Source organism: Penicillium diatomitis (assembly GCF_028827545.1).
Source record: "Penicillium diatomitis strain IBT 30728 chromosome Unknown utg000005l_segment0_segment0, whole genome shotgun sequence".
NCBI classification, from domain to species: Eukaryota; Fungi; Ascomycota; class Eurotiomycetes; order Eurotiales; family Aspergillaceae; genus Penicillium; species Penicillium diatomitis.
In genome coordinates, this window is record NW_026623177.1 from 1,491,999 (window position 1) to 1,519,926 (window position 27,928).

The window sequence follows — 27,928 nt, forward strand, 5'->3', positions numbered from 1 at the left end:
GCGCACAAATAATGAACAGCGTGGAATCACAGACATGATGCTGTGCTCCATCTCGGAAATCGAGATGCGGATTGACCTGGAGTCGAGTCAGTCGTGGAGACCAGGGCGAACATTACATAAAGATGGAGCAGAATCTTTGAAGATTGATATTCGGCATCGATTCCAAAAAAAAAAAAAAACAACATCTCCAACAACTTTGCTTTCACAGAATCATCAAGCTGTGAAGTTTGCACACTGGCAAGTCAAAAGCAAAGACTAGCAAGTACCCGTATCAGCCAGCCTCCATCATCAACCACTGTGCCCCATAATGGCTCCTGTCGCGATTGCCAACGAGGCCCCGGCCACGCCTATTTTTAATAAGCAACGAGATGGCCACGCTCTTGAAGAACTGTCGGATGCCATCGATGAAGTCAATGTTCTCAAGACCACCCTCACCTCAGCGACAGAAAAGGGCCTGTACGACGAGTCCGAGTTTGATAAATCCAAAGACAAGACCACCTTCCGCCAGTATGAGGATGCGTGCGACCGAGTCAAGAACTTCTACAAGGAGCAACACACCAAGCAGACCGTGGCCTACAACCTCAAGGCGCGTCACGATTTCCACAGCAAGACACGCGCCCACATGACTGTCTGGGAGGCCATGGAAAAGCTCAACACGTTGATCGATGAGTCCGACCCCGACACTAGCCTCTCTCAAATCGAACATCTCTTACAATCGGCCGAGGCCATTCGCCGCGACGGCAAGCCTCGCTGGATGCAACTGACTGGTCTGATCCATGATCTTGGCAAATTGCTCTTCTTCTTTGACGCGCAGGGTCAATGGGATGTGGTGGGAGACACCTTCCCCGTGGGCTGCGCCTTCGACGAGCGCATCATCTATGGCCGCGAGTCCTTCCAGGACAATGAAGACTTTGGTCACTCGATCTACGATACCAAGTTTGGAATCTATAGTCCCGGCTGCGGCCTCGATCAGGTCATGCTTTCCTGGGGCCATGATGAGTATCTCTATCACATCGCCAAGGAGCAGTCTACGCTGCCCGACGAGGCTCTTGCCATGATTCGCTATCACTCTTTCTACCCGTGGCACAACGCGGGGGCCTACCATGAGTTGATGAATGATCATGATCGGGAGATGCTCCGTGCCGTCAAGGCGTTCAATCCCTATGATCTGTACAGCAAGAGTGACGACGTCCCTAGTGCAGACGAACTCAAACCGTACTATATGGAGCTCATTGACGAGTTTTTCCCAACCAGGGTTATCCGCTGGTAGGATATTCAACCTCCATGGTCACACGAGATGATGCACGATGCCTTCACGCTTGGATTCTTGTTTTTTTTTTTTTTTTTTTTCTATTGGGTTTCGTCCCATCACTCTTGATGTCTACCGTGGAGAGTGGTCTTTTCTTCTGTTTTACATGATTCCCCCCAATGTTTTCTTTCTCTGACATATCAAGGACTTGCCGTCTTGATACGATCTCAACGTCAATTTTCTTCAAGCCCTGAGTGTGTAGAAGCCTCATCACAAGCAAGCGACCATACATTCCTTCTTCCTTTTTTTCCCCCTTCATGCTTAGATTTGCCACGTAATGTGCATTTTCCATTGCCATTCAGAGAATCCATGTATATGAAGCTTCTCTTCATGTCGTCCCTGAAACTCGAGTGATACTACATTACGCCAGCTTGAGCGCGGCTCGGTTTGACCCTGTGGGAATTGTTTTCGAAGTACAGCGATAGATCCATGACATTCATGTACATTCTACACGCTCCAGTATCTATCTCTTCCCTCCGACAGAAATCGACCGCACGCAGATCAGCCACAAACTAAAATGCCGCCCATAGTTACCTCCTGGGACAGTCCCCTAAGCTACCAGATCAGGCAGCAAGGTAAGATCGATCCAACAAGACGTTTTCAGGAGCGACTGGTAGTCGCACTGCACCCGCACTGCTGAAGTTGACTTCAGGCCGTACCGTGATGTTTAATTTTGTATCCTGCATGAATGTCCTCATGTAGTAGTATGTAGATTGTAGACATCCTCTCTTTGCCCCAAACTCACCTGCCAAAAAGAGCGTAGTTGTATCTGAAACTCGGGAGCACGGGGACCCCTCGTCGATCCTTCTCGCTGCCTCGTCGGCGACCGTGTTCCAGGCTCGTGGCCATGGGAGAGACATGAGAGTTGATCAGGTCTCAGCTACAGTAGTAAAGACTGAAGAGTCGAGAGTCGAGACTAGCGGACTACAGCCTCATTGAACGCGCAATGATCGTGTCAGATCGCTCAAAGTGGAGACGGTGGTAGGAATGGGCTTTTAGGCTTCTTCCTGATCCTCTATGAGACTTGTATTATTTGGGGATCACACGTCCTTGATACTGAATCCAAGCACACTAACAGTTCCAGGTACTAAGGTAGGTAGGTCACTAGTGCCTAGGCAACTAATAAATCAAGGTACTACTGGAACGTCTGTACACTTGTGGAGTAATACTAGTCATCTTTGAACGATCATTTGGACTTGGAAATGGGTGGATTCAAGGTTGGCGCTTCCACCCCCTGAGCCGCAAGCCTCGAGGCGGGCCCGCGCTGGTGCGGACTCCCGCCGACCGATCGACCGGCGAGGTCGGTTGCGACTCGACTCGTGCATGGATGGATGCTGCCGTGCATGAATGTGCTTGTTGGTTTGATTGTCTTGGGCAAGGGCGACGGAGATGCATGTGAAGTCCCCAAGAGATCGTCACCTTGTGCAAACATATTGTCTTTCTGGAGAAGAAAAAAGGTAGATGGATGAGATGAGCGAATTGACTCAGGTTACCTTCCAAGCTGAACTTCCATGGTTTGGGAACTTGGTCTGTCCGGGGGTGAACTTCGGAGTAATTGAGTCAGTCCATTGTCCAGTCCTGGAAGCTCCTTTGAAATTACTCGGCAGAAGTCGCGCTAGGATTGCTACACTACTGTACTAGCCGATTATAGTAGGTAGTTAGGGACACAATAGTATCATGAATCAGACTAGCTGCTGCACTGTCGATCTTTCCATCTCCTCAGTGTAAACGAGCCATGTTCATTGTTCTCCAACTTGGCATTGCACGCACTACTACAGTACTAAGCCTAGGCCCTACACCGACGGAGCTCCATCTATTCGTGGAGACATGGTATAGGATTAGGCAATAGGCATGGCGGACGCAAATACAGTACTGTGGAACGCCCCATGTGTGCCACGCCAGCCCCATGAACTCTCGAACCCGACGGTTCGGATGCGTAGGAACGCTAGTCATGCGATGCTACTTGGTCTGCGAGTATGCTGCATGATCGCGGAAGGCACTAGACCAAGGGCAGCTAAAAGCGTCCGCTCAGGTCAGGGGAAGCACATCAGCATGAGAGTCCTGAAGTCAGCAGCTTTGATCCAGGAGAGAGGAAAAGGCGCGTAATAATGATGATGATAATAATAATAATAATAATAATAATAATAATAATAATAATAATAATAATAATAATAATAATAATAATAATAATGAGACCGCGCTAGCGATCTCCAAGCTTGGAAGAACTAGTACTCGCCAAGCTGGACTAGACATGGATGTTTGCGCTTAGTCTCAGATTGACAACCCAGAATAATACTGTACTCTGTACTTCTGTAGTAGGAGTCTAGGAGAGATGAACATCCACCTGGCGCTGCTGCAGGGGCTCCATTCGTATGTGTTTGTCCGTTCGTCGGTCCCGTTCTACTGTGGATGTGCACGGCGATCTGCGACTTTGCTCAAGCCAACGAGAACAGATGAAGTGTTGTGTATAGAGCTACTATAGGTAGCATCATAGCATGTACTAAGTACTGTACGTACTAAGTAGTAAGTACTAAGTACACTGTTTCGTCAATGATGATTCCGTTTGCGCCCGAGATCGAGACGGACTTGGCACAGGAACAATAAGCGGCATTGTCTGCTTTCCGCTTGGTATGTCAATTTCCCGTCGTCTTTTACGAGATTGTGGTAAAAAAAAGCTCCAGAGTTATAATTCTCGAAATCTAGGACGTCGACCTTATCAATTGTGTTACTGATGTGGTGATAGCACTGAGTCTTGCGAGGTGCAGTCAGTCGCATGTGAGATTGATTGATTCCAATTGTCGGGAGGTGGAGAGCTCGGCGAGTGGAGGCGGTGGAGTTTGATTATTCAATTTATTCAATTTATTCTGCTTATTCTGGTTAAGGTTTGGCCCATCGTTGCCCCCGTCCCAACCCGTTGGGCCGCCTTTTGGTTCGTCGAGGCGGAGTGCATGATGTCAAGACTACCACCACTGAGTAGTAGTACACTACAGTACCTGAGTGACTTTGCATTTCTGCAGTATCGACTATACAGTAACCTACAGACTATAGACAACCTTACCTTCTGCACCCCTCGAGAGGAAGAGTGCGCGGTCCGCAGGGTAACAAGTGGCTATGATTCCTCTTCCCAGACCGCCCACTACCACGACGATGGGTAGAAGGTTTTTTTTGAGCCTTTTGTTTTTCCTTCTCGGAAAATCGCGAGCTTGACTCTGTTGCCTTTGCCTTGCCGAGTGATGGGCTGTCGTCTTCACCTGATTCCGTTCGCTTCCTCGACCCTGTCCCGGAAGAGAGGTGTTCCCAACTTCCCATCCGACATAGTTTCAAACGGAACGCCGGAGCCACCAGACGATACGGCGAAGTTTCGCCGAAAGCACGGAGCGGACTCGGTGGGCACTCGCGCAAATCTACAGTGGTTATGATTGTACGGATGAACCAAAGTCCTTGCGCGCGACCATGGTCATCTAGTGACATCTTCCCCTTCGCGCGGTGAAAAGACAAGACCGCCTCGTTCCCATCACAAGCCAAAAGCATACTTCAGGTAGTTCTGCCCGATCTTCTGACCATTCAGAAACCAGAGAATCCCCCTTCGCATGGAGTACACAGTCACAAGAACTTTGTGTGCTGTGATGCAGGCTTGACTTTGGAGTCATCTTGGGTTTCCTCCACCATTGTCTACTGGTAGAAGTCATTGCAGGTTGTGTCCTGGGTATCAGCTATCTGCAGACTGCAGACTGCAGATCCGCATGGATCCCTGTTCGACAGCGATCCTTGACTGCTTTACACTACGACATAGTACACTACATAGTACATAGTACATACTGCTTTGGACGATGGACCGCTACCCGAATGTACCCAAAACTCTAATTCCGCGCGGACCCGAAAGCAGCCCAGACACGAACGAGAAAAAGAAAAGGTAAAGGTCAAAAGGCTCCCCTATGCCAGTAAAGGCAACAATAACCTCAAGAATGATTGAACCCCCGAGGCTCGTGCTTCTCTCGACTAAGGTCCAAGAACATGTCCAAAGATTCAAACTGCTCAAAATCACCCGCGACGGCAAGAGGCAAATTGCCTCCACCGGGCAAGTTGACGCTGATGGGGGCAATCGATGGATCGAGAGCGCTGCATATTCCAAGGGAGAGACATTGCATACAGATGTTGAATGGTCACTTTACTGTACGCACTACCCAGTATTGATATCAAGGCCATCAGTCATTCCGGCGGGCCATTTGAACGTGGTGATGGTCACCAACACCAAAGTGTGTCCATGGGTAACTTACCTAAAGCTCTAGAATCTACATTCTAGATCTACCGTAGTCCCAGGTAGAGTGACGTCTCCACCAGCTCACTTACACGCATCCACTTCCCTCCTTTTACTCTCTGCCTTCCCAACCCTCAATCTTCGGATCCTCGCCCCACCTCCACTTTTGAATCATCTTCAATCTCCTCCACTCGGTGACTCGGGAGCTTCTCGTATCATCCGCTTCCTTGGGTCGGGCAGAGTTCAAGGTCCGTGAGTCGCGACATCGCAAATTCGGCGGTTGGTGGAAACCTGTAACTTTGCAGACCACGTCCCCCACGAACCCCATTCACGACGACTGGACCGTTGCTGATGTTGATCAGGTTCCCCGGTTTCAGATGGCTTGGCGTCTTCTTGCTTCCTTTCCTGCCATTATTCCTTGCCTTTTTCACACATCACCTCCGCCACGTCTCGGGCGATTCTACCTCCTCCTTTTCGCTCTCTGTCTCTGCCTCAGATGAGCTCTTTGACGATAGCTAGCAGACCTTTCACAATGGTCAAGGCAGGATGAACCCATCTGTCGATACATCTCGCCATCGATCCAGTCCACATACTCCTCCGCCAGCCTAGAGCTCTCCGGGGCTGAAACCGCATGGTCTTCCGATCTCGTAGACCTCTTCAATCTGGCAATGACATCGTCGGCCATCGATACTACCCTCGTCCATCTACTTACTCACCTCCTTCTCGCATGATCAATCAGTCGAGCTGATCCCTTATCTCTCTTACCTCTCTATTGTGTACTCTCAACCCCCCTGTCGCCGTCCGAGAATTCCATGACAATGAGAGGTGAAACGGGACCCGTCCATCTGTCCCAGGCCATGGCCATGGTGATGGCCGGTCTGCTGACCCTCTCTTGTTGGAATGTCCTCGAGATCTCCTTCTACATCCTCACCACCTTTCGTCGCTATCGTGGTCTGTACTTCTGGAGTATGGTCATCGCCACGTTCGGAATCCTACTACACGCCGTCACGGGCTTTCTCCGTTATTTCGCCCTCGCTCCCAATCTCCCCATGTGCTTTCTCATTTGTCTCGGCTGGTATGCCATGGTCACCGGTCAATCGGTGGTTCTCTATTCCCGACTTCATCTCGTCACTACACATGAGTATTACCGGCGCTGGGTGCTGGTGATGATCATCGTCAACTTCTGCATCTTACACATTCCAACCACTATCCTTTTCCTGGGCGCCAACAACGGAGTCGAGAACTTTGTGCACCCATTTTCGATTTACGAACAGATTCAGCTTGTTGGATTTGCCCTGCAGGAAACCGTTATCAGCGCCCTGTACGTCTGGGAAACCACCACTTCCCTGCGGCCGCTCCTGTCCCTCAAGGGCCCCCGCGGCACGAGAGTCATTATCAATGTCGTGCTCGTCAACGTCATCGCTGTGCTCTTGGATGCCGCGTTGGTGACGATCGAGTTCACTCACCACTTTGATGTCCAAACAACGTTCAAGCCCGTGGTGTATAGTATTAAGTTGCTGCTGGAATTCATCGTGCTGAACAGCCTCTTGGCCGCCATTCAAACACCCGCTGGCTCCTTTCACAATCCTTCTTCCGAACACGGACAGCCAGATGTCTTCGTGCGAGGTCTGGACAGCATCCATACATTCGATCGCCCCTCGAATCCGTCTTTGCATGACCCCGAACGATTGGTTTCTGGTGATCGACGAACCTCATCAGGAGAGTCTGTGGTTAAGCCACTGGAGATCTGGAATTCTCATTTCTCACATCCTTGAACCGACATTTTGGCTCTTCTTCCATCTGGCAACCTCATACTCACGCCTCATCTCTGCATCTCTTCAGAACATTTCACCATCATTTTGCCTCTTTTTTTTCGTTTTCCATTCCCTCTACTTTAAAGGAGTTTTTTCTTTCTTTCCTCTTCTTCTTTTCTGTGCTCGGCAAATATACCCCTTAGTGCGGCGGCTTCTTCACATCTTTGTCCTTCAGCGTTCTCGAACATTGTTTGCCTTGAAAACTATTATCTACTTGCCATCTTTTGTCTCGCCTCCTGCATGTGCTCTTTGAACAAAAGTTATCTAAACTGATGGGTCGAATATAAAAAGTACATAGTCTAGCTTATAGAGGTCTTCCATTCCACAGAATTGATGTTCCCAGGGCGAAAAACTAAGCCGGCGTCTGTTCTTTCGCCACAGAAGGGTCTTTCTTACTTGAATACCCTCATCCATACAGTACTGTACATCGTCGGACCACCCATTTGATCCTTTCTCTGGCAAGTTTTCTCCTTCTTACCCACGATGTGTACATTGCCAAAATAATGCGAGCATTCTATAGGAGACGGATTGCTACCGTACGGCCCACCATGTCCATATCTGATAGCTCTCGGCTTCCTCAATGGAACTCATGCACGATCCACAGTGACCGGCGTAGTCATAACCCTCCATCAATTCTTTGGTCGCATCTACAGCCGCGACGGTACTACCTAACTCAGTACTATATTAAGGCTTATGGAGACGGGCCCCACCGACGTCATATCCCCAGGAGCCATACATTCCTAATTCCCCATCATCCCCACTAGTCACCCGGAAAGTTTACTCTTTTATCATGAAAACTCGCAACATAGGCGGAGACAGCATGACAGAGAAGTCACGACATTTTCTCACTTGAAATTCTGAGTGGTGGAAGTCTTTGTGTATTCGGAGCAAAAAAAAAAAAAGGAAAAAAAAGGGAGGGGGGCGTCTCGTGAAATTGCGAGAAAAGCCCAGGTCTTTGGCATTCGGAGCGTCGAATTTGCTCCGAAGTAATGCCGAGTATCTACCTGGAATCCTGAACTACTGATACCTCGTATATGTCTATATGATAAGGGTGGGATCGGATGAGGTAATAGTGTGTCGCTGTGCCGCTGTGCCTTGGCTCTAATTACCAAGGGAGGATATTGGAAGTAGGGGGACTTCTCCTACATTATTATATCATGTATTTACTGTTCAATATATGCCTCTTTCCTTTCGATTAGGGTATGTGACTAGGAAAATCGAGGGTGACATAGAAAAAACCCTGTTTTGTCCTTTTTCTTTCTTTGTGCTTATATTTCCGTTTCTTACCTCAGAAATCAACCCCTTTCCCCAAAAACGGACACGTAAAGAAGTAGATACTAGATATGTGGATCCTACATAGTCAGTTAGGTGCCGTAGCTACTAGCTAGTAAGCTACTCCCCTAACAAATGACAACAGCGGCCCCAGACAAAACTTAAACATCTTTGACGTATGTGGTCGAAGAGTGGAGTTTGCTTCATTTACGTGGTTAATCGAAAACTCTATACTTTTCCTCCATAGTGGCATGGCACCTGTCAAGATGACCTGAATACATGGATCAGCCGGGATGGGCACGGGAATGCTCTTCACGATGATCAATGTGGCGTAGGTAAGGTAGTCACGACGGACCAGTGGGCGGCGGTTCTTTAAGCTTCTGTATCGAAGTTGAGGTGATAGACACTTGGACAATTGGACACCACCGTCCCGACCATGGCAAGTCCCCCCCCCCCCAGAAGGACGCCTGTTACACGGAGATTCGCGGGGGGTTTTTGACAGTGGCGATGTTTTTGTTGAGGAGACGCTTTTTCTAGATGTGATTCTTTTGGAGTGCACGGGAGTCAGGTGTTGTTCATTTGATTGAGTGGAAATTTGTCCTGACTTTCCGGAAGGGAGAACGAACCAGTAGGAGACTGCGGTGCGTTGCATATAGGTGCTATTATGGTAAATCGCGGATTACAATGCAAATCAACAACAGCAGTAAGATAGACCACCACATCAAGGGATCCCTTATGCATCTTTGGGCTGCGTGCTCTTCACTGCCCGTCGAGCTTTACGCTTCTCCGCCTCCTCGAGGTCAATAAAGCCATCGCCTCGCAACCATGCCAATGCCTTGCGAAGACCTCTCCCTTGAACAGCAGCTGGGTGGGTCTCCAAAATCGAACCCATCAAGGCCCAGGAGAGCACAAAGAGCCAGAGCTCCACCGCACGCCCGCCCTTCCATAGTCCGCGCTTGACACCCGTCTTCCACGCAGAGTCCACAGCTGCCCGGAAAAAGTACATGAACACGCTTCGGCTGTTGGACAAAAGCGCAAATGGAAGACCGGCGATAGCACCGCTGAGGAAGAAGCGCTTGACGGGAAGTGTCGAGCGAGGCAGACTATTGTTGAACAGACAGACACTACCCCATGCTGACCCGACTGCGGCAGATAGAACGACAGTCAAAGTGATGATTCTCTTGCACAGACTGTTGATTGACGTGATCGGCTCGGCCACGATACTTTTCAGTTTCGGAATGCTAAGAGCCAGGCTGATAGCTGTGAGGAAACGAGCCAGGTATGGCACCGAGAGCAGGACATGGTGCACAAACGCGGTGCTACAGCTGGGTACGCTGGGGTGAAGCAGAGCGCAGGAAAGATGAGCGATCGCAGGGTGCGCAGGTCCAGTGATGGGCGAGATAGCCTTGACTGACGACGGCAGGGTGTTCGAGTCACCTGGATGCAGAGTTGGACAAACATATGCCCTATATGCAAAGTCAGTCTTTAGGACTTCCTGACATTGCGCCTCATGATAGAGAGAATAAGACTGGCCAAGGTACTTACGGCCACCGCAGATCAGCAATAGATGCGAGAGAGTCGACGATCTGTTCCTTCTCTGGCCAGAACACGTCACTTGGCAGACCCTCTGGTCGGCCGGGGATGTAGCTCGGGGAGAGCTTCAAGATGAGATTACCGAGCCACTAGATTTCCCCACGTCTCAATATTTGTTTTCTTTTTTCAATACACCTCGAACATGTCAATCTCGCAAACTGACCTTCGGCGTATTCTCCCGGTCGAAAACAAATGCGTGGAAAAGCTGTGCGCACGAGATCGGCATCAGTAGCCAGCTGCCGCACCACCTCGGGCGGCCTTCCAGCCATCCCTTAGCATCGATGACATTGTAGAGGAACTCCAAGCTTCGGGTTCCCGTGTAAATAGCAGTGGTCAGACGGAGCTGATCTTGCGGGCATATGCCCAGGGCGAATCCTGCCACACTAGCTCCGACAGCCGGAGCAAATCGCGAAGTCAAGGCACTCGCGATGCGCGGATTGCGCCGACGGAACGGCTCGGCCTCATCAGTGCAGAGATTGAGGCGAATGCGGGTGAGGAAACGATAAAGTAGACGATGAAGCAGGAGTAAAAGGGAAAGAGAAAGTGACAGGCGGAATTTGGGCGATTGGAGAAGCGGACCACGGACTTTTTTTCTACGAGGCTGTCAGCGAAAGATGGCCGTGCCCTGGAAGTGAAAGACGAGGGCCTGATGGCCAAGAAAAGAGGATCGCGTCACCGCAACGCGGTTCTCAAAGACAAGGTATACTAACTGCGGTGTTTCTCCGCGTATCCGACCGACAATCACTTCGAGCAGCTTCAGCGCGGTCCCAGTCCCAATAAAGACCCGCAACGACGTTCGCACGGCGGCTTCATTGCGCCGGTTCTTCGAGTGAACAATGGCATCATAGCGAGATGGCGAAACAAGTCTGCTTTGAACTCCAGCCGCCCGAGTTCCGACTAGATTGTACAGCGCCCGGTATTCTTTGGCGCTCAAGCTGAGTCGCAAAGCCGTACGAACCAACGGATGAACATTCGGTGTGTTATCGGGGCCCGACGCGGGGGCGACTTTCGCAGACGATGTGTCCGGGTTTAACATGTTGGCGGTACTCTAATGAACAAATTTCAGTCGCCCATGATCAGATGGCCCGAGAGTAATAGTGACGAGAGTCTATAAAGTAGACGCTGAGGTGAAGAGTAAAACCAGAAGACGTCGTCAGAAGAGGCCCGAGCTTGCAGGGAACGTGAAGTCCGGGGAGCTTCTCCTCATCGGGGGGAGAAGCTGACCTCGGCAAAAACATTCGAGGAGGCTGCCGCAGCAAAAACAAAAAAAAAAGACGGGTGGGCTCATTACACCTTGAAGTAGTACGCAATTTACGCACCGCAATCCTTTCTAAAAGGTCTCAGTTGTATTGGCTCAACCCTTCTTCCTCTCGACTGCGGGATATCATTGACCAAATTGTGATCAAAGGGTGTGTGCAAAATCGATTTACCATCTGGAAGAGGCTTATTTCATCGAGTCCTAGTCCTCTGTTATCACATGAGAACCCGCAGTACCACAAAAAGGCTAATCGTATCAACATGGTCGAGTATCCTCGTTGAACTTATGTTGATTGCGTATCAAAAAGAAAACAAAGCGTCCCATACAATGGCTATTGAAGAGTATCTACTACCTAGAGCCTTCATTGTGGATCAAGGAAATGTGATAGGAATCAGGACCGGGATCAATGCTTCAATCCCAAAGGTCCCATTGCATGCATTTCAAGGTACTATCACGCGAACACGAAGGGGAATTACTCTAAATCCAAAACACAAGATTGCCGCAACAGAAAATGACGCTGCATACGAACTAGGCAAAGGTCGATAATCGTCGTACCACGTAGAGGAAAGACCCGCAATCCTCAGGAAGATCAAGAGGAGAGCCCACAGGTCCACAGGGGCTTCAGCAGAATAAAAACCAAAGTGAAAAAGAAAAAGCAAAGCAGGCACATCGACCATCTACCAGAAACTACACCAACCGATCCAGTGTTGGCAGATGTTCTCGACACTGGTAGCCTGTGCAAGAAGTTTGTCTACCTGGTCGCTGATGTTTAGCTCGCCATTGTGCCGGAAATCAGTACCCGTCAACTTCTCCCGGACTCGAGCAAGAACTTGGAGGGCGCGGGCATTTTGGGCTTCGCGAGCTTCAGTGCCGCCCTCTTGGACATCCAGGATGCCGCCCTCTAGAATAGAGGGTCGTCGCGGGCGAGCGACACTGTTGGATTGTAGACCGTGCTCGAAGTTCAACCCTTCAATCAGCGACTGGCGACGTTCAGCAGTTAGGGTTGTGCGGTCGGGAGACTCTTGCGCACCCAAACGCCAATTGATCAAAGGATCGTGGATGAACTAGAATGATCAAGTCAGCAACAGGGACCAGAATGCGATGTGAGAAACTCAAAACGAAGGGGAACGAAAGCAAAAGTCTGGAAGACTACTCACAGCTTCAAGGACAGCCATGAGAGAATCTTTGTTCTCTCTCAGGACCCGCATCACAGCCTCGCATGTGATACGGTAGCTTCCTTCGATATTGCTAACTTCCATGGCGAATGTCAACATACGCGTCAAACGGAAGGGAACTCGCTCCGGGTATTTCTCGCGATGCATGGCCACTTCGAAGCAGTCGCCAAAGTCAATGTGCACAACATGGCCAGTCGTGCGATCAAGCAATAAGTTTGATGGATGACGATCACCAAGACCAAGGATGTATCCGACCATGGACATGACTCCAAGGGAACGAGTGTAGTTGGTTCGTCGCTCGAGCCAAGCTTCGGAACTCTTGCTCTTGAGCCAAAGTACCCGATAAAGATCTTTGCCCGTAGTGTTGTCCATAGCGTACCCAAAGACCTCGACCTTTTGCATCAGCGTCAGACTGTCATAATCTGGTGCCATCTGGAGCATAATACGGTGCTCAATATTTAGAAGGATCCGCCTGCTCTCACGGTACTCCTTGATCAAGGCATGTAATGTGTCACTATTACACACCCATCCAAGCAGACCAGAACTCTGAGACAGCGGAATAGCGGGGAAGCGCTGCACAGAGAGATGGCGCTTGAAGCTTTCACTGTCGTTATCCAGAAGAGTATTGACCAGGCCGAAGAGCTGCATGACTCGCTCGTCTTGTCGGATATCTTCGTGGCCCTTTACACAGTACATGTAGGACAGCCCATTGCTTCCAGTCAGGGTCATGCGTCGGGGACGCTTCTTGGTCTGAAGGACGTGAAGCACTGGATCGAAGCCGACAATACAGATGACGGGGCGACCACTTTGGTAAGTACCAGGCACTGCCAAGTCCAGGGCGGAGCAATCCTTGAGGCGAGGAGAGACATATTTAAGATCCAAAACGGACAACTGCGGGAGTTGGCGACTGATCTTGCGGAACACGGTGTAGTAGAGGTCCCAGGCCTGGTTCAGATCCCCAATCTCCTCAGTCTGCCGGTAGAGCATGCAGTAGTGTTTGGCCTCGGCAAGGTCACGTCCAAAGGCCTGGGCAAAGGAGACCTCCCTTAGCGTCTCTGCACCCTTGTCGAGCATGTCGTGAAGTGGCGCTAGTGTCGCAAACATGCCCTCGACATTGTGGTCGCCGAAGTACAGACGCGAAGCCTCCTCTAAAGCTTCATGCCACAGTTCATGCCAAAGTACCGCGACTCTGATCAATTCGTGACTGACGACATCGGCCTGTTCAACGAGTTTAGCGCTGTGTTGACGCATGCTTTCCATGATGTTGCTTGCCGACTGAGAGCGTCGAGCGACGTTGGATTTCATGGCTACGGTCAGAGGATAGACAAGTGCCTGTGGGTGGGCCTTGCCGACTTCCGCAAGTAGCCTGTGAACCGCACCACGAACTCGAATGTTTGGTTGGTTGATTCGGGCGATTAGTTGAGGAGTGACAGAAAGCCAAGTGTCAATGTTGATGGTGGAGAAGCCCTCCGTCACAACCGTGTTGACCTCGTGGTCACCGCCGTGAGCGAACCACAGGGTGAGCAATCGAAGTGTGTCTTGAAGTGAAGAAGCCGACGACAACGCGATTGACCTAAGGAAGCCGCGGATGGCAGGTATGACATGGTCAATAAGTCCCTGAGAGGGAGGCAAGGCCAGATTCTTCTTGTCCTTGTTGGCCTTCTTGGCTTCACTTTCCATAGTCTGAACAGCCTCGAAGTTCGCAAGGGCCCAGGCGTGCCAGGCCTTGTAAGAGTCACGATTGTATTGTGTGGCAGCCAAGTAGGCATCGAGAACCTCGCGGCCGTTATCTGCGTTCCATTCGCCCCTTTGGAGTGCCCTTTGCCATTCTCCCTGGCGCAAGTAGCTCTTGGAGAGAAGCTTCTTGACCTTGCCGATGTCCCCAATGCGTTCTCGGAGGCTTACAGCGTCCGGGTGGTTAGGGTCCGCGAGCCCGTTGACACCGTTCATGGCGTGGCTATCGTTTTGAATGGCGAGAATGCTATTGAACTTTGAAAGATCCTCGCTAAGCTCCATATTGAATCTCTTAAGCTCATCCAATGCTTCGGGCTGGCTGCCGTTGGCCCAGCCGAATTTCAGTCGGGCGTAAGTCACCTCAGGGTGTACAATGACACGTGTGCCATTGACATCCCTGATAACCATCTCCAACGATGCGAGCGATCTCTCTGCCAGACCCATCCGATTGGACTTGCGGCAAAGGTTTGCGAACTTGATTGACATATCAAGGTTTTCTCGGGGCGCGGTCACCAAAGCCCTGACCTTCAGCATACGCTGCCAGACTTCAACGTTCTGCTGACAACCACGTAGACGCTTGTTCCAAGTCTGTCGCATGGCCTCTTGCTTTTCAGGGTCACCCACATGCTGCTTGTAGGTGATGATTTCTTCCAGCTCAGCGAGCATCTGAACACGCACGACCACGTTGTACGCGCGGTTGTATGACTCTCCCAACAATGCTGAAAGCTCCGTATCGAGCCCGTTACGTGCCTTCTCAATGTACATGTTGGCTTCCTCAAACTGGTTGCGATGGATGGCCAAAATCGCACCGAAGAATGAGCGATCAGGGGACTGTTCCTTCATGACACCCAAGTAAGAGTCCATCAGTTCCCATTGTCCACGGCCCCATGCTGCAGCTGCAGCCAAAGGAGCAATAGCTCTGCGATGCTCCAACGATGCCTGATTCCACTTCTCTTGGGCGAGATCTGAGAGAACCTTCCACTCACCCAAAGCATGCAAGCAGCGCATTTTACCCATCGTGATACCAAACGAGTCAGGGTCTGTCTTTTCGCGCCGTTTGTACGCAGCCAAGGCTTCGTCCCAGCGCTGCAGCTTCTCAAACCATGTCTCCTTCAACTCCACGTCACGGTATGCTTGTGCTTTTCGAAGAATACCGATAGCAGCGTCAGACTGCTGCAATTGATTGTTGATCGTGATCAAAGCTTCCACGGCTCCAGAATTTTGGTCTTGTTCGAATTCAAGTTCCTTGTAATGGAGAGCCTTGGCAAAGGCATGACACTTGGCAGCGTATTTCCCAAGGGTGCGGATGTCAATAGGTAGAGCTTTATCGTCGTGCTCCATGAACTCTGCTAAGTTGAGGAGTATTTGCAGGATTTCTGGTGAAATGTTTGGCGATATTAGAGCCCGCTCAATGGACCGAACCAACTCTTCCTGGTATTGATCGAAGAGCTCGGTCCAGCATGACACGAACGCAGCATTGAACAGATCTCTCGCTAAAGGCTGGTAGATACCTGCCAAGCTCGCGCAAGCTCGCAGCGCGGGAGAGGGTGATTCCTTCAGGAGTTCGACACTGAATCGGCGAATCCATTCTTGCCAGTCTTCGCGGGTGGACTTTTGCGACGAGTCCCAAGCGTTCTTCAAATGCTGTTGATTGACAACAATTTTCTTCTGTCCAATCTCTGCGAAATTCGTGTCATCTGAAGGGAAGGAGTAGCTTTCCTCGGGATTGAGATCCTGGGGCAGCGGATCACCTTTCTCTAGCTTCGCCACTAGGATCTGATAGTTGACATGAACAATATTGTGCGTTTTCAAGACCTTACTCAGCAGGTTGATGAAGTGGGTGTAGTCCTGGCCAAGCTGGAAGATCAGTGCGCAGATGCAGTCCATGGCGGCTTGGCGTAGGATACGGTCAGTACTAGCAACGACTCGGGAAAGAGAATGGACCATTAGAGACGCAAAGTCAGAGACATTGACCTGCCGTGAAAGCTTTGTCAAGCTGTCAATGGCCGATTTGCGAATGCTTTGAGGGTTCTGTTGTCGCTCATATAGTCGCACGATAGCAGGAATAATCAAGTGCATGTACTCTTCACCACTAGACCCAAAGATGAGAAAGGCGTGAAGGATTTTTTCCGACGGCTGGCGCCGAGGTGTGTTATCCTTCTCGAGAGTGTCCAGCATGAGCGGAATTAGCTTTGCAAGATACTTTCGGAATTCGCCCTCCAAAGATCTAGAGATGGCCTCCACAAGAGAGAGAATCGTGCCTTGGACCTGATACGAAGCATCCCAGAATTCTCGGATGACATCAATGATTTCTGGCAAAAAGGCACGAATGTGTTGGCGCACGATGTTGACTAAGATCGCCATTTGGTTGAAGTATGATTCGAGGCGACTGGCGGGAGAGCTCCTGATCACCGCGATAAATGCAGGGACGATTTGTCCAAGGAACGGAACGCACTTCAGTCCCAGCGTCTTGAAGATAGTGACAATGGCATCGATCACGGCAGAGTGGTATTGCACCAAAGAGTTCTCCTTCAGGATGTTGTGCAACAGTGTGTGTATCACGACTGTAGGGTAATACTCCTCATTTGACGGGGTGATGCTCTGCATGATGAACGCGACATCTGTCGGGTTTTTCACCTCGTTAATATGGTGGACATCTGGTTCAACATCGCTGATTTGTTGGTACTTGTAGGGATCAAGAGCACCAAGAACACCCACAAGCTTGATCGTCTCTTTGCGGAGAGATCCCGTTTGCTCGGTTTTGATGATGTTGATCAGGACGTCAAGCAGATTCGGATACTCAAGATATGGATCAATGACGTATCCAGCATTACCAGCCAATTGACCGAGGGTTCGCAGTGCAGCCTCACGCTTAGTGTGAGAGGACAGATCCTGGAGGGACTCCAGAATGATTGGCATGATTTGCGGCAGATAGGTTCGCATTTCATTGCCACCCACATTGGCAAGCTCTCCTACTGCCTTGAGAGTAGTCGCGGCGACACCAGCATTGTTGTCGGTAGTCTTAGGGAGCAAGGCTGAGACCATGGGATCCACATAGGACCTGATCAGCTTTGTCGCATTCGAGACAAACAAACTGATGAGTTGGGCGGTCTCTTCCTTTTGACGAGCAGTGTTGGCGAATCCGAGTCCAGTGAGTAAGTTGACCAGCAGCTTTCGTAGTGGTGGGAAAACATAAGCTGGATTGACGCTAGACAGGCGGCCTATGATGCAGATTGCAGCTTCCTTGACCTCAAAGACCTCATCATTCACGGCCAAGAATAAGCAGCGAATGTTTTCTGGGCGAGCCAGGTGGCGATCGAACTTGCGGTCCAGGGACCATAGCACAGTGCGACGAATTTCAGAATCAGGGTCACCAATGCCAACAGTCAGCAATTTATCAATGACCTCGCTTACGACCTGTATTGAGTGACCGCTGGTTTGGTTGATAATTGGATCATGCACGAAGAGCTGACAACATGTCAGAGCCGAAGCTTTCCGAATCTCTGGGTTCTCGTTGTCCACGAAATTGATCGCAACATCGCGGACAAACTCATTCAATATGTGACCAGAGAAGTCGAAGCTGCCAAGTGTATGCAAAGCAAGCGCGATCTCTGTATCGTTATAGCTATCCCGAGGGCCGAAATCTCTCGCGAAAGCTGGTATCGGGGGTAGCCGGTTTTCAGGGCATCCAAGCGGGCGGAACGGTGTACCACACAGAATAATGCTCAGCATATCGAGAAGTTTGTCCTGAATTGTTGGCTTGATTGGAGGAATGTAATGGGCCATGTCGACCAAGGCCTGAGTGAGTGATTTGCTGAGGCCACACGCGAAAATCGCATCGAGAAGCTGCTCCATGTGGCTGTTCAGTGTCTGTCCGACTGCCAGGGAGAGCATGCTAATACATTCAAACATGGGCGCCTCATCAACTCCGGCTCGGTTTCTCCTGTTCAGTGTTAGCTTGAGATTCTCACTGTTCGTTGTAAAGCAGAGAATCTGGCGGGCCACTCACGCCTTCATCGCCAATCCCTCGCGGATGTGAATGATGATTCCGTCAAGATAACCACTGATCGCTGGTCCAACTGCATTGGCGATTTTGCCAATGGCGACAAAAGCCGCATTCCTTTCCTTCTCTTTCTTGAGCTGAGCTTGGAGATAGACCATAGATTTGTGAAGATACGACTCGATAAAGTCGGCGGGTGCGTAGGATGCGAGGATCGGAATCGTGACGACGACCTGAGTACGAATCTTGCCGTCTCGATGATCCTTCAGTCGAAGCACTATTTCACAAGCGTTTCGGTAGTGCTCTTTCATGAACATGGTACCCTTCAAAAAAAGTTCCTTGAGAATCAACAGAGATCCGTGAATCCAATCCACATTGTGAGACTTGAGGCCGAGCAGAGCTTCTTCATAGATTCTGGCGAACCAGGACTGTCGGACGGACGAATCTCGCGCGACAATGATTTCGAAGCATTCCCCAACGGCTTGCGCAGCAGTCTCTCGGATGAGAACCTTTTGGTCTCGAAGCGCAACCCATACAAGCTCGAATATCTGCGGCACGAACCCATACAGCAAGGTGGGGGAGCCTTTGGCTAGTTCCCGAATCACCAAAACCGCTGCGAACCGTCGGCTCTCCTGTCGCTCAGATTGAAGCCACTCTAGAGCCGACTGAATTTCACTCTCTACCAGCTCAGCCGTGAGAGCACCACCCGGTTTGGCCAAGCGCCCCAGCGATCGGGCCGCGCATACCAAGACTGCATTATCGTTGCTTCGGAGAGCACTACGAAGGTAGCTCGCAAAACGGGTGGTTTTTTGGGCGGCATCTACCCCGTCGAAGTCGATCAGTCGGTCAAGGGCGAGAAGACCACCAACTCGCTCGCTGGCGTCGTTGCCGGTTACCACGAGCTGCGCAATCCTCTGGCTGACGGCATTGTAGAACTCGTTGAACTTCTCGGAAGGCCAATCTGTGGGGAGCACAAAGACGCCGTGTTAGCAAGGAGCTATCTCACAGTGAATCACATCAAAGAGCACATCACTCACCTCGAGAGACCGCCACAACGTAGTCGTGAAGCTCAAAAGCAGCTCGGGCCTTAGCGTCGTCATTCTTCGACTTGAGATCATTGAAAAGACGCTGGGTCACGTCGCTGATAGGACTCGCTTGCGCCATATTTGCGAGCGAGCCCACGGACTGGACATTGGAAGCCAGCCTTTCGATTTGCAAAGCAGAGACGACAGGTTTGGCGGGAGGAAGAGAGGTGAAAGCTGTGTGAGGGTGTGATTGATGAACCTCAGGTCGAGGCCGGGGAGCACAGACCACGAGACCACACGGGGGATGCGGGCATGGGCGCGACTGTCCAGACTTGTGGCCCAGCCAACTGGCAGCCACCCTCCAAGTCCCCTCCACAGCCACTTGATAGTAACTCACTCACGGACATGAGATCAAGCTCACTCGTGCTTGATTAATGAGCCAACGCTTGACAAGAATCTGACTATTGGTGGGAGCCGTCTAGAGTACTGTGAAGCGTGCGACGAGAAGAATATCCTCCGAGCGATAACTATGCCTAGTCAATGTTCCTCTTCTGGATATTTTTTTTAAAAAAAAAAAAAAGATTATCGAGACTCGTTAACGGTTTCCTACATCGCGAATCGTTAACGGTCTACCACATCGATGTGTGCTGTGTTGCTGGTGCTCGGGCGCCACGATTTACTACAAGCAGCCAGTGGCAGCCTTCTAAGGGCAGGATCTCTGGCGAGACTTGTTATGTGGTACAGTGGTAGACTGGTAAGTGGTAATACCTATGGGTTTGGCACAACCATAGCACCGAGGCTCTCAAGTTTCAAGCAAACCTCGTGATTTGTACGCAAGAATCACTGCTAAGAAGTGTACAGTCAATGCCAAGTCGATCGTTCGTGATGCTACCTCATCCGAACCGCCACTTGGACTGCCTTTCTACACAACAGTCTGTCCCAACGAGGTAAGGTCACACCCGGACTGGGCCATCAATCGAGGTACATTGCATTGATGTATGTACTAAGCTTATCAGTGGTTGAGCCTCACGTGAACCACGCATGGGTAGCTGCGCAAATTGCTCGGTTTGCACGCGCTTTAAAATGAATTCTTGAGGGCGAAAAAAACTCGGCGAATAGCTGCCGACATCGCGAATCGAACACAGGCAGATGAACTTCGCACCTCGCTCCTACCTCAACCATGTTTCGGTAACGAAAAAAAAACTGGTAGCTTCTCTTTGATTGAGCGTGTCATCCTTAGTGCAGGGGCCATGCTAATCTTCTCTGTATATTTTCATTTGACCAAATGTCCCGAAGGACGTGAGAAACGTCCTTAATGATTTGTATATACCAATTTAATTGGCAGAAACCTACCGCTCACGGATGGTTTTTCTTCAACACCCCGAGCCGTCAGGCATGAATGAGGCATCAATGCTTGTTTCTGTCGTTGGTGGCCCGTGCGTTGGATTATGCAATTGATGGGATGGGTTTCCAGGCGATGCCGCTCTGAGGGCGGGGTAGGCGGGACTCGAGAGTCGAGATCGCTTTTGGTGGGCCCTCCACATTGGAAACAGCAGTAAGTACGGAGCACATATGTGACAACACCAAGATTGATTCGGTGAAGTTGATAGATCAGATGCATGCATGTCACAAAATCTCTATACAGTACAATGCTACGACAGATTCTGTTCTTTAGTCAATTCCACAGCATACAGGTCTCGTTTTGAGTCGACATATTTGCACTCAAATCTGTGGAATACATGGATGGCCAAGGCTGGGGCAACGTAAGTCTTGCAACAACCGCGGAACGAGTTAGGCAGCTCTTGTATGCACATTGCATAAAACGAGTAGATCGGGCTAGCTAGGCGCATACAATTCGATGGGCGAGGTCAAGATTTGGAATTCGATTTCATTTTTCGTCTCCGTTTTTGAATCGTGCCTAGTAGCCGACTGGCTAGCGGTGTGAAGTACAGTACATTCAGCGCACGTGTTTGCTACTCGACGGTATCAAGAAGACTCGGCAGCAGATTGAAATCAGAGTTGGGAAAGGCAATCTCACCTCGTTTCTTGATTCCAGCGTCCAAATTCGATTTTGCAGGCCATTCGATGGAATAGCGCTGAAGGCGAAGACTGGACGATTATCAACAAGTGATGCCATGAATTGACAGGAAAACACTGGTGGTGAACCCACCTTCATCGGGCTATACCACAACACTACCTCCTTCACCTTGAGTACTAGCATTTCGCAGTGTATGTCATCTGTAAATTGCTGACCGGCTGCTCGGACGTAACACGCACTTAGCGTGCGCCCGCATCTCTAGCTCCGAGCAGGTGTTGCCGATTAACTCCACTGATGTCAAATCGGTCTTCTCTGCGGTGTGGGAAGCGGGGCGCAACAATGACGGCACGGACAGAGAGTTCGATGGACCGTCTCTGCTCGAGAGCCTATATAAAGTGCGAATACTGTCCCATCCAAAGTTCCTAGGACGACTTCTGGCTCGTTTGTGACCTGAGAAACAGAAACCCGTCAAACCTCATTTTTCCAAGTTCTCACAATGGTCAAAGTTCTTGTTACAGGTAGGCCATGGCTGTGTTCAGTCTTTTGACCTCTCCGAATAAGCAGTAGCTCACCGATTCTTCAGGCGGCAGCGGCTTCATCGCTGCTCACGTTGTCGACTACTTGCAGCAGCGTGGGTACGTACGATCGTGGCCCCGAGCAGGACTTGCGTGACATGCTCATCGAATTGCCTTTCAGATTCGACACTGTGTTCACAGTACGCTCAGACGAAAAGGGCAAGCGAATTCTCGAGAATCATCCCGACGCTCCCAAAGAAAGACTCTCGTATGTGATTGTCAAGGATGTGGCTCAAGATGACGCCTTTGACGAGGTCAGTGATCGATTCGACCGTGAACTTCCCGAGACCGTCGCTAAAGTATTGCCACGCCGGAATAGGCCATCAAGTCCGACCCTCCCTTCGACTATGTCCTCCACACAGCTTCACCATTCCACTTCAATGTGCAGGATCCCGTCAAAGACTTCCTTGACCCGGCCATCAAGGGCACTACCGGTATCCTGAAAGCCATCAAGGCGTATGCTCCCACTGTCAAGCGAGTTGTCGTTACATCATCGTTTGCTGCCATTGTTAATGGCAAGCAGCACCCCAAGGTCTACAATGAGGAATGTTGGAACCCCGTCACATGGGAAGAAGCTATGGATCCCGCAAATACATACCGGGCTAGTAAGGTAAATAAACTTATCACCAAGGGTTCAACTTATGAAGTGACGACTGTGCTAATTGTGGCACCTGTACCTCAGACATTTGCCGAAAAAGCCGCGTGGGATTTTGTGGAAAAAGAGAATCCCAATTTTGATCTTGTCACGATCAATCCGCCGTTGGTCTTTGGACCCATCGTGAGCTACCTTAATTCCTTGGACGCCATTAACACATCCAACCAGCGGATGCGAAATATCGTCCAGGGTCAATTCAAGGATGCAATTCCTCCAACGGGTATGTGGCTCTTTGTGGACGTTCGTGATGTTGCGCTAGCCCATGTCCGTGCCATCGAGGTGGCAGAGGCTGGCGGAAAGAGATTCCTGGTTGCCGCTGGGTTCTTCTCCAACAAGGTCCTTGTGGAGGCAGTCCGTGAGACCCACCCAGAATTGGAATCTAAGCTGCCTTCCAAAGACTACCCGGACGACTTCCCGTCCGAGCTATATGAGATCGACAATTCGCAGTCCAAGAAGATCTTGGGCATGGAATACCGACCACTCAAGGCGACTGTGGCGGACACAGTCAAATCGTTGCAGGATGTCGGAGCTTAATCATCTTCTCTTGACCGCATCCACGTGAGCCGATTTGTTGTGACATACATAAAAAGCATCACTTATGACTTCTTCAAACTTAAAATCAAAGCACGAGATAATTTTATCTATGGAGCTAGACAGATAGCAACGCGGTTCGGTCCTCTGGTTACTCTTCCTCATTTCGTAGCAGAAAAAAGGCAAAGCCGAAATGCGATAAATGGGTTCCCCAGACAGGGCATGCTGCGTCAATGGTTGGTGCGGGCCACCGTACCGAGTCGGACCGCCTCGCGGCCAACTTTTCTCATTACCGTCTGTTGACGAGGCTCATTCACTAGGCACTTAGCAACATGGCGACCGCTCGGCTGTCGCCAACGGCGAATCTTCTCCGGAAGTCGCGTCTTTTCGCGCTTCCTAAAGCTTTACAGCCTCCTCAAGACCCTCCCTCATCCAAAGCGGTGTTCGAGTCGGAAACCGCGACACTTCCTCACCCGATCCGGGCCTCGATCGTAACTCCCCAGAGGACGCTTGCCCGTGGCGATTGGGGCCTGAAACGTCCTCTTCCAGCCAAGTCAACGTCGGAAAAATCATCGAGACCCGTTGTTCGCCTACTCGCGCTCGATACCTACGAACATGTCACGGATTTCGAGTCGGCGGCCGACCACACTATGACCCTCGAAAAATTCCAGGAGCTGCACATGCCTATGTCTCTGCCTGCCAAAGTCAACTATGCCACAAGCATTGTGCCTCGTCATCAAAGCCCCTTCGAGACGCATGTCGATAACACCGAGACCAGCACCGGACTTGGAGAGCCCGGTGCGAAGCAATACCGTCACTCCGGCCCGTGGTTGGCCGGTATGACCCAGGCGGAATTTGCGGCCTATCTCGCTCAGATCACCAGAAAGAAGCCCGAGTTGGTACAGAAGCTTCGAGAGCGTCTTGTGGCCAAACGCACGGCCGAGGCTCGCAAGCAGGCGCAGGACAATGGCCAAGATTTGGAGAACCTGCAGGTGCCCCAAGTCACGGACGAGGAATTCCAGACATACATCAAGACCCTACGAAATGATCCATTCTCACTCGGTCCTGTTGTCTTCGATTTGCTGGACCTACCGTCCTCTCCGGCCGTTCCCAGTGAACGCATTGGACGCAAATACTACCAGTCCCCCGCTACCAAGCTGTCTGCAGCTGAGTACGCTGTGACTGGCCCTCCCAAGACACACCCATCTGCTGGTCTTTCTTACACGAGATCACACGCCTTGACATACAACCATCCTCAGTACGGTCCTCAAGCCTACCAACGTCCCGTTGAGGCTCGTATTCTGAGACCAAAGGGTCGATTCCGTGGCCGCATGTCGCGCGCCATTGCGGGTATTGGTGGTATTGCTGTCGAAGACTTGAATGCCATGACCTTCATGGACCAAGGCTCGCCACCTGGCTTGACCTTCTTCGATGCCACCATTCCTGGGGGTGCGAAGTACTGGGTCACGCCGATTCGCGCCGCCGTCGATTCAGATGGCCGTATTGGTCTGTCATCTTACCGCGCCGGTGCTTCCTCCAAAGCCCCATATGGCATTGAGGATTACAAGAAGCCTGGTCCCGCCAGCATCACTGATGCCGCCCACCGCCACACCAACACGGTACCTCGCTTGGACCGACCACGGTACCAACAGCGGCCACAGGCCGGCCGACAGCCCATGAAGGGCACAGAGGACATTGCCCGCCTCCTGATGAATGACCTTCGAGCGGGTGCTCAAAAGAAGGATAGCAGCGCATGATATATCACATTCTGATGTATCGAGTCAGCACGCAGAATGTTGTACGATTAGATTGGACTTTTTCTTTGGCGAGGGTTCCCGGGCCCTTCTTCACATGTGTCATATAAAGCGGCCCAGTCCATGTATGTACTGTACTATCAAAATTCTTGGTGGCCTCAATCACATTCTTTTCTAGGCCTTGTAATGTCCGCCATGATTCTCAATGATCATGTTTGACTTGTGCTCGTCACGCATCATAGCGTACAATAATTGCCCCCGCCACACAGGTCCCATCATTGAATGGGTCGCAAGAGCGGTGCTGATCACCAATAAACGTGGTCGTTGAATCGATGGGCGAGAATACTCTGACGGAGTCTTTGAAGGAACAAGCGTCGCCTGACTTGTGGCTCTCTCTCATTTCGGTGTCAATATCAGAGTTGAGCTTGCCTAAGTAGTGTTGTCAATTCGCATTTCCCTTCTCATCCTCTACTTCGTTCCTCCTTGTCCTCGTACAATACTTGGCACGGGCACATACTTCCTGACTAGGTGCGTCTTAGTCCCACTGGATCCAAGGTACTAGTCCATCACGACAGCCAAGCCTACTCCGCACATAATTACACAAACCCAGCGTGCAACCTAGCCAGCTTGACACAGGGTAAACCGCAGTATCTGGGCAGTGCATATCCCCTCCTCTGTCAAAAGCGATTCAAGCATGACAGCGTCAGCGACGACCTTTCAAAGGAACCATTCTCCCCTGAATCGCTAGGAGACTGGACAGGAGACAGGTTGTAACGTCAGATATCAAGTTCCCCAGGCGGGTCACCAGATGGAAGGGGTGAGAAAAATGATATGAGTCTGCGTGCATCCTGGTACACCTGCTTAGTCAATTCTGCAACGTTCGAGAGCTTCGCTGGCTGAGTTACTTGCATGCTTCAGCCACCTGACAAACATGATGATTTTGATCGACCTGTTACGACCATGGGAAATATGATTCGTATCATTCGGAAGATCATTGTATGACTCGTTCCGCTCAAGCTCTGTAGCAATGGTTAGAGAACACTGCAAAGGGAGACCGGAAAAAGCATCTGGCTCTATTCGCAGATGGCGCGACACGGGGCAATAGCGCTTGACAATGCCCCGGGCATCTTAGTAGTGAGAAGTATGATTCACATTGCTAGCTAGACTGGTTTGCGCCTTGTTGTACTGGGGAACAGAGTGAGCGCTGTTTGCTTTAGAAATTTCGGCCCACATGCTTCAGAAGATGAAGGTGAGAACGAAAGCCACCGGGGAATGCAGTTGGGAACATGGGTTAGCATGTTATAGAGTCTCAAACAACGGCTCTCTGGGTTGAGAATACGCGGGAACCTTTTCTCGTCAGATCCCAAAAAGTACTCTCCTGTCCCGGCTACACGTTGATAATTACGAATGAGTGGAAGCCCTTTGCCTGCGAACAGTGCTGTAGATTACCTTATTGAACTATGCTTGATTCTCCAACGAATTTGCGAGGACCGGCAAAGATCTGAATGAGTCCTAAGTCTTATGAGCCCAATAGGAAAATAATCGCATCCATAACTAAGGGAAGTGCGGACTTGCAAGGATATTGGGCGGGAATATCACGAGGGAATGCGTGTTTGAAGAACGTGGTCATGGAACGAGCGTAAAAAAACGGTACAGAGTGCCTCACAGATCCTTAGCGACGTTGGAAGAACACTCGGTCCATGATGACTTCTCTGACTCCATACGACGACATGAGTCTAAAACCAAAGGTCTCAGTGAAAAGTTGTTTACATTTGCAGCAAATTTATATGGATCATCACTCTGGCTCTGCGCTCTCCTGCTTCGTAGGCATGTAGGTAGATACCTATCAAAGGTCGAGGTCCCTTTCAGATGCGTTCGAAGTGGAGCAGTGGGTCCAGCACCCCTTTTGAGAGATGGCAGATCGGTCATTGGTGGATCGCGGATCTTGCTGGCAGGATAATACATTCTCCGTTAGACTGGGTTCATTCTGGGTCTAGTGTCTAGTTCTACTGTTTAATGATGTTAGCCCCAGGCCCCACCCGGACCACATGACGACTGCGACCTCAAGCCGGATCGAGCGCGATAGAGTGCACGTGACAAGCTAGGGCTAGACTAGGGCAAGGACCCGCACACGAATTAGCGAAGCACGTCTAATGAGACCGAGATTGGCAACATTTGAGATTCCTGCCACTGAACATCCGTCCAGCCAACAACATCCGCCAACATGGGTCGCGTCCGTACTAAGACCGTCAAGCGGTCCGCCAAGGTCATCATTGAGCGTTACTACCCCAAGCTCACCCTCGACTTCGAGACCAACAAGCGCATTTGCGATGAGATCGCCATCATTGCCTCCAAGCGTCTCCGCAACAAGGTACGACAACGCAACACCACAGCCAAGAGCCCACAAATGCCACGACGAGCGCCATTCTGACTTGAATTATTTCTTCGATAGATTGCCGGTTACACCACCCACTTGATGAAGCGCATTCAGCGTGGTCCCGTCCGCGGTATCTCCTTCAAGCTTCAGGAGGAGGAGCGTGAGCGCAAGGATCAGTACGTTCCTGAGGTCTCTGCTCTGGATGTCTCCCAGACCGAGTCCGGCCAGCTCGACGTTGATGCCGACACCAAGGATCTCCTCAAGACCCTCGGCGTAAGTTGAATCCTTCACTCGATGCGCACAATTAGATTGCGTGGTTCCATTTCTGACATGTGTTCCCTTTCACAGTTCGACAACCTCAAGGTCAACGTCGTTACTGTCTCCCAGCAGCAGCAGGCTGAGCGCCCCCGCCGCTTCGGCCCCCGCTAAATTTAATTTGCGGACTCGAATACCCGAATCCCAAAAAAAGTCTTGTCTTCGGCCGACTCCTGGCGTGTCCCCGACCCTGGCTATTATGTTGTTAGCTCCTGCGGAGACCATCTACGGATGAGGAATGAAAA

At 50.7% G+C, this 27,928-nt stretch overlaps 7 protein-coding genes across 7 annotated transcripts; 5 read left to right on the forward strand and 2 right to left on the reverse strand.

Annotated features, from left to right (window-relative positions):
* Positions 1–307: 307 nt before the first annotated feature.
* Positions 308–1,270, forward strand: N7539_005145 (inositol oxygenase; the record flags this gene model as incomplete). Its single annotated transcript, XM_056934747.1, has 1 exon — positions 308–1,270. One exon carries the CDS (start codon positions 308–310, stop codon positions 1,268–1,270), a length of 963 nt encoding a protein of 320 aa, XP_056789941.1.
* Positions 1,271–6,385: 5,115 nt separating this feature from the next.
* N7539_005146 (uncharacterized protein) lies at positions 6,386–7,342 on the forward strand (the record flags this gene model as incomplete). The annotated part of the gene is made up of 1 exon (XM_056934748.1): positions 6,386–7,342. One exon carries the CDS (start codon positions 6,386–6,388, stop codon positions 7,340–7,342), a length of 957 nt encoding a protein of 318 aa, XP_056789942.1.
* A 2,044-nt stretch (positions 7,343–9,386) lies between these two features.
* On the reverse strand, positions 9,387–11,282 carry N7539_005147 (uncharacterized protein; the record flags this gene model as incomplete). The annotated part of the gene is made up of 4 exons (XM_056934749.1): positions 9,387–10,119; positions 10,199–10,335; positions 10,410–10,839; positions 10,957–11,282. The coding sequence occupies 4 exons, from the start codon at positions 11,280–11,282 to the stop codon at positions 9,387–9,389; spliced, it is 1,626 nt and encodes a 541-aa protein (XP_056789943.1).
* Positions 11,283–12,181: 899 nt separating this feature from the next.
* tor (putative TOR pathway phosphatidylinositol 3-kinase TorA) lies at positions 12,182–19,577 on the reverse strand (the record flags this gene model as incomplete). Its single annotated transcript, XM_056934750.1, has 4 exons — positions 12,182–12,568; positions 12,662–18,356; positions 18,423–19,374; positions 19,451–19,577. 4 exons carry the CDS (start codon positions 19,575–19,577, stop codon positions 12,182–12,184), a joined length of 7,161 nt encoding a protein of 2,386 aa, XP_056789944.1.
* A 2,395-nt stretch (positions 19,578–21,972) lies between these two features.
* Positions 21,973–23,240, forward strand: N7539_005149 (SDR family oxidoreductase; the record flags this gene model as incomplete). The annotated part of the gene is made up of 4 exons (XM_056934751.1): positions 21,973–21,994; positions 22,060–22,111; positions 22,173–22,305; positions 22,371–23,240. 4 exons carry the CDS (start codon positions 21,973–21,975, stop codon positions 23,238–23,240), a joined length of 1,077 nt encoding a protein of 358 aa, XP_056789945.1.
* Positions 23,241–23,569: 329 nt separating this feature from the next.
* N7539_005150 (mitochondrial 37S ribosomal protein bS1m) lies at positions 23,570–24,994 on the forward strand (the record flags this gene model as incomplete). Its single annotated transcript, XM_056934752.1, has 1 exon — positions 23,570–24,994. One exon carries the CDS (start codon positions 23,570–23,572, stop codon positions 24,992–24,994), a length of 1,425 nt encoding a protein of 474 aa, XP_056789946.1.
* Positions 24,995–27,215: 2,221 nt separating this feature from the next.
* N7539_005151 (40S ribosomal protein eS17) lies at positions 27,216–27,797 on the forward strand (the record flags this gene model as incomplete). The annotated part of the gene is made up of 3 exons (XM_056934753.1): positions 27,216–27,362; positions 27,444–27,641; positions 27,717–27,797. The coding sequence occupies 3 exons, from the start codon at positions 27,216–27,218 to the stop codon at positions 27,795–27,797; spliced, it is 426 nt and encodes a 141-aa protein (XP_056789947.1).
* Between the last annotated feature and the right edge of the window lie 131 nt (positions 27,798–27,928).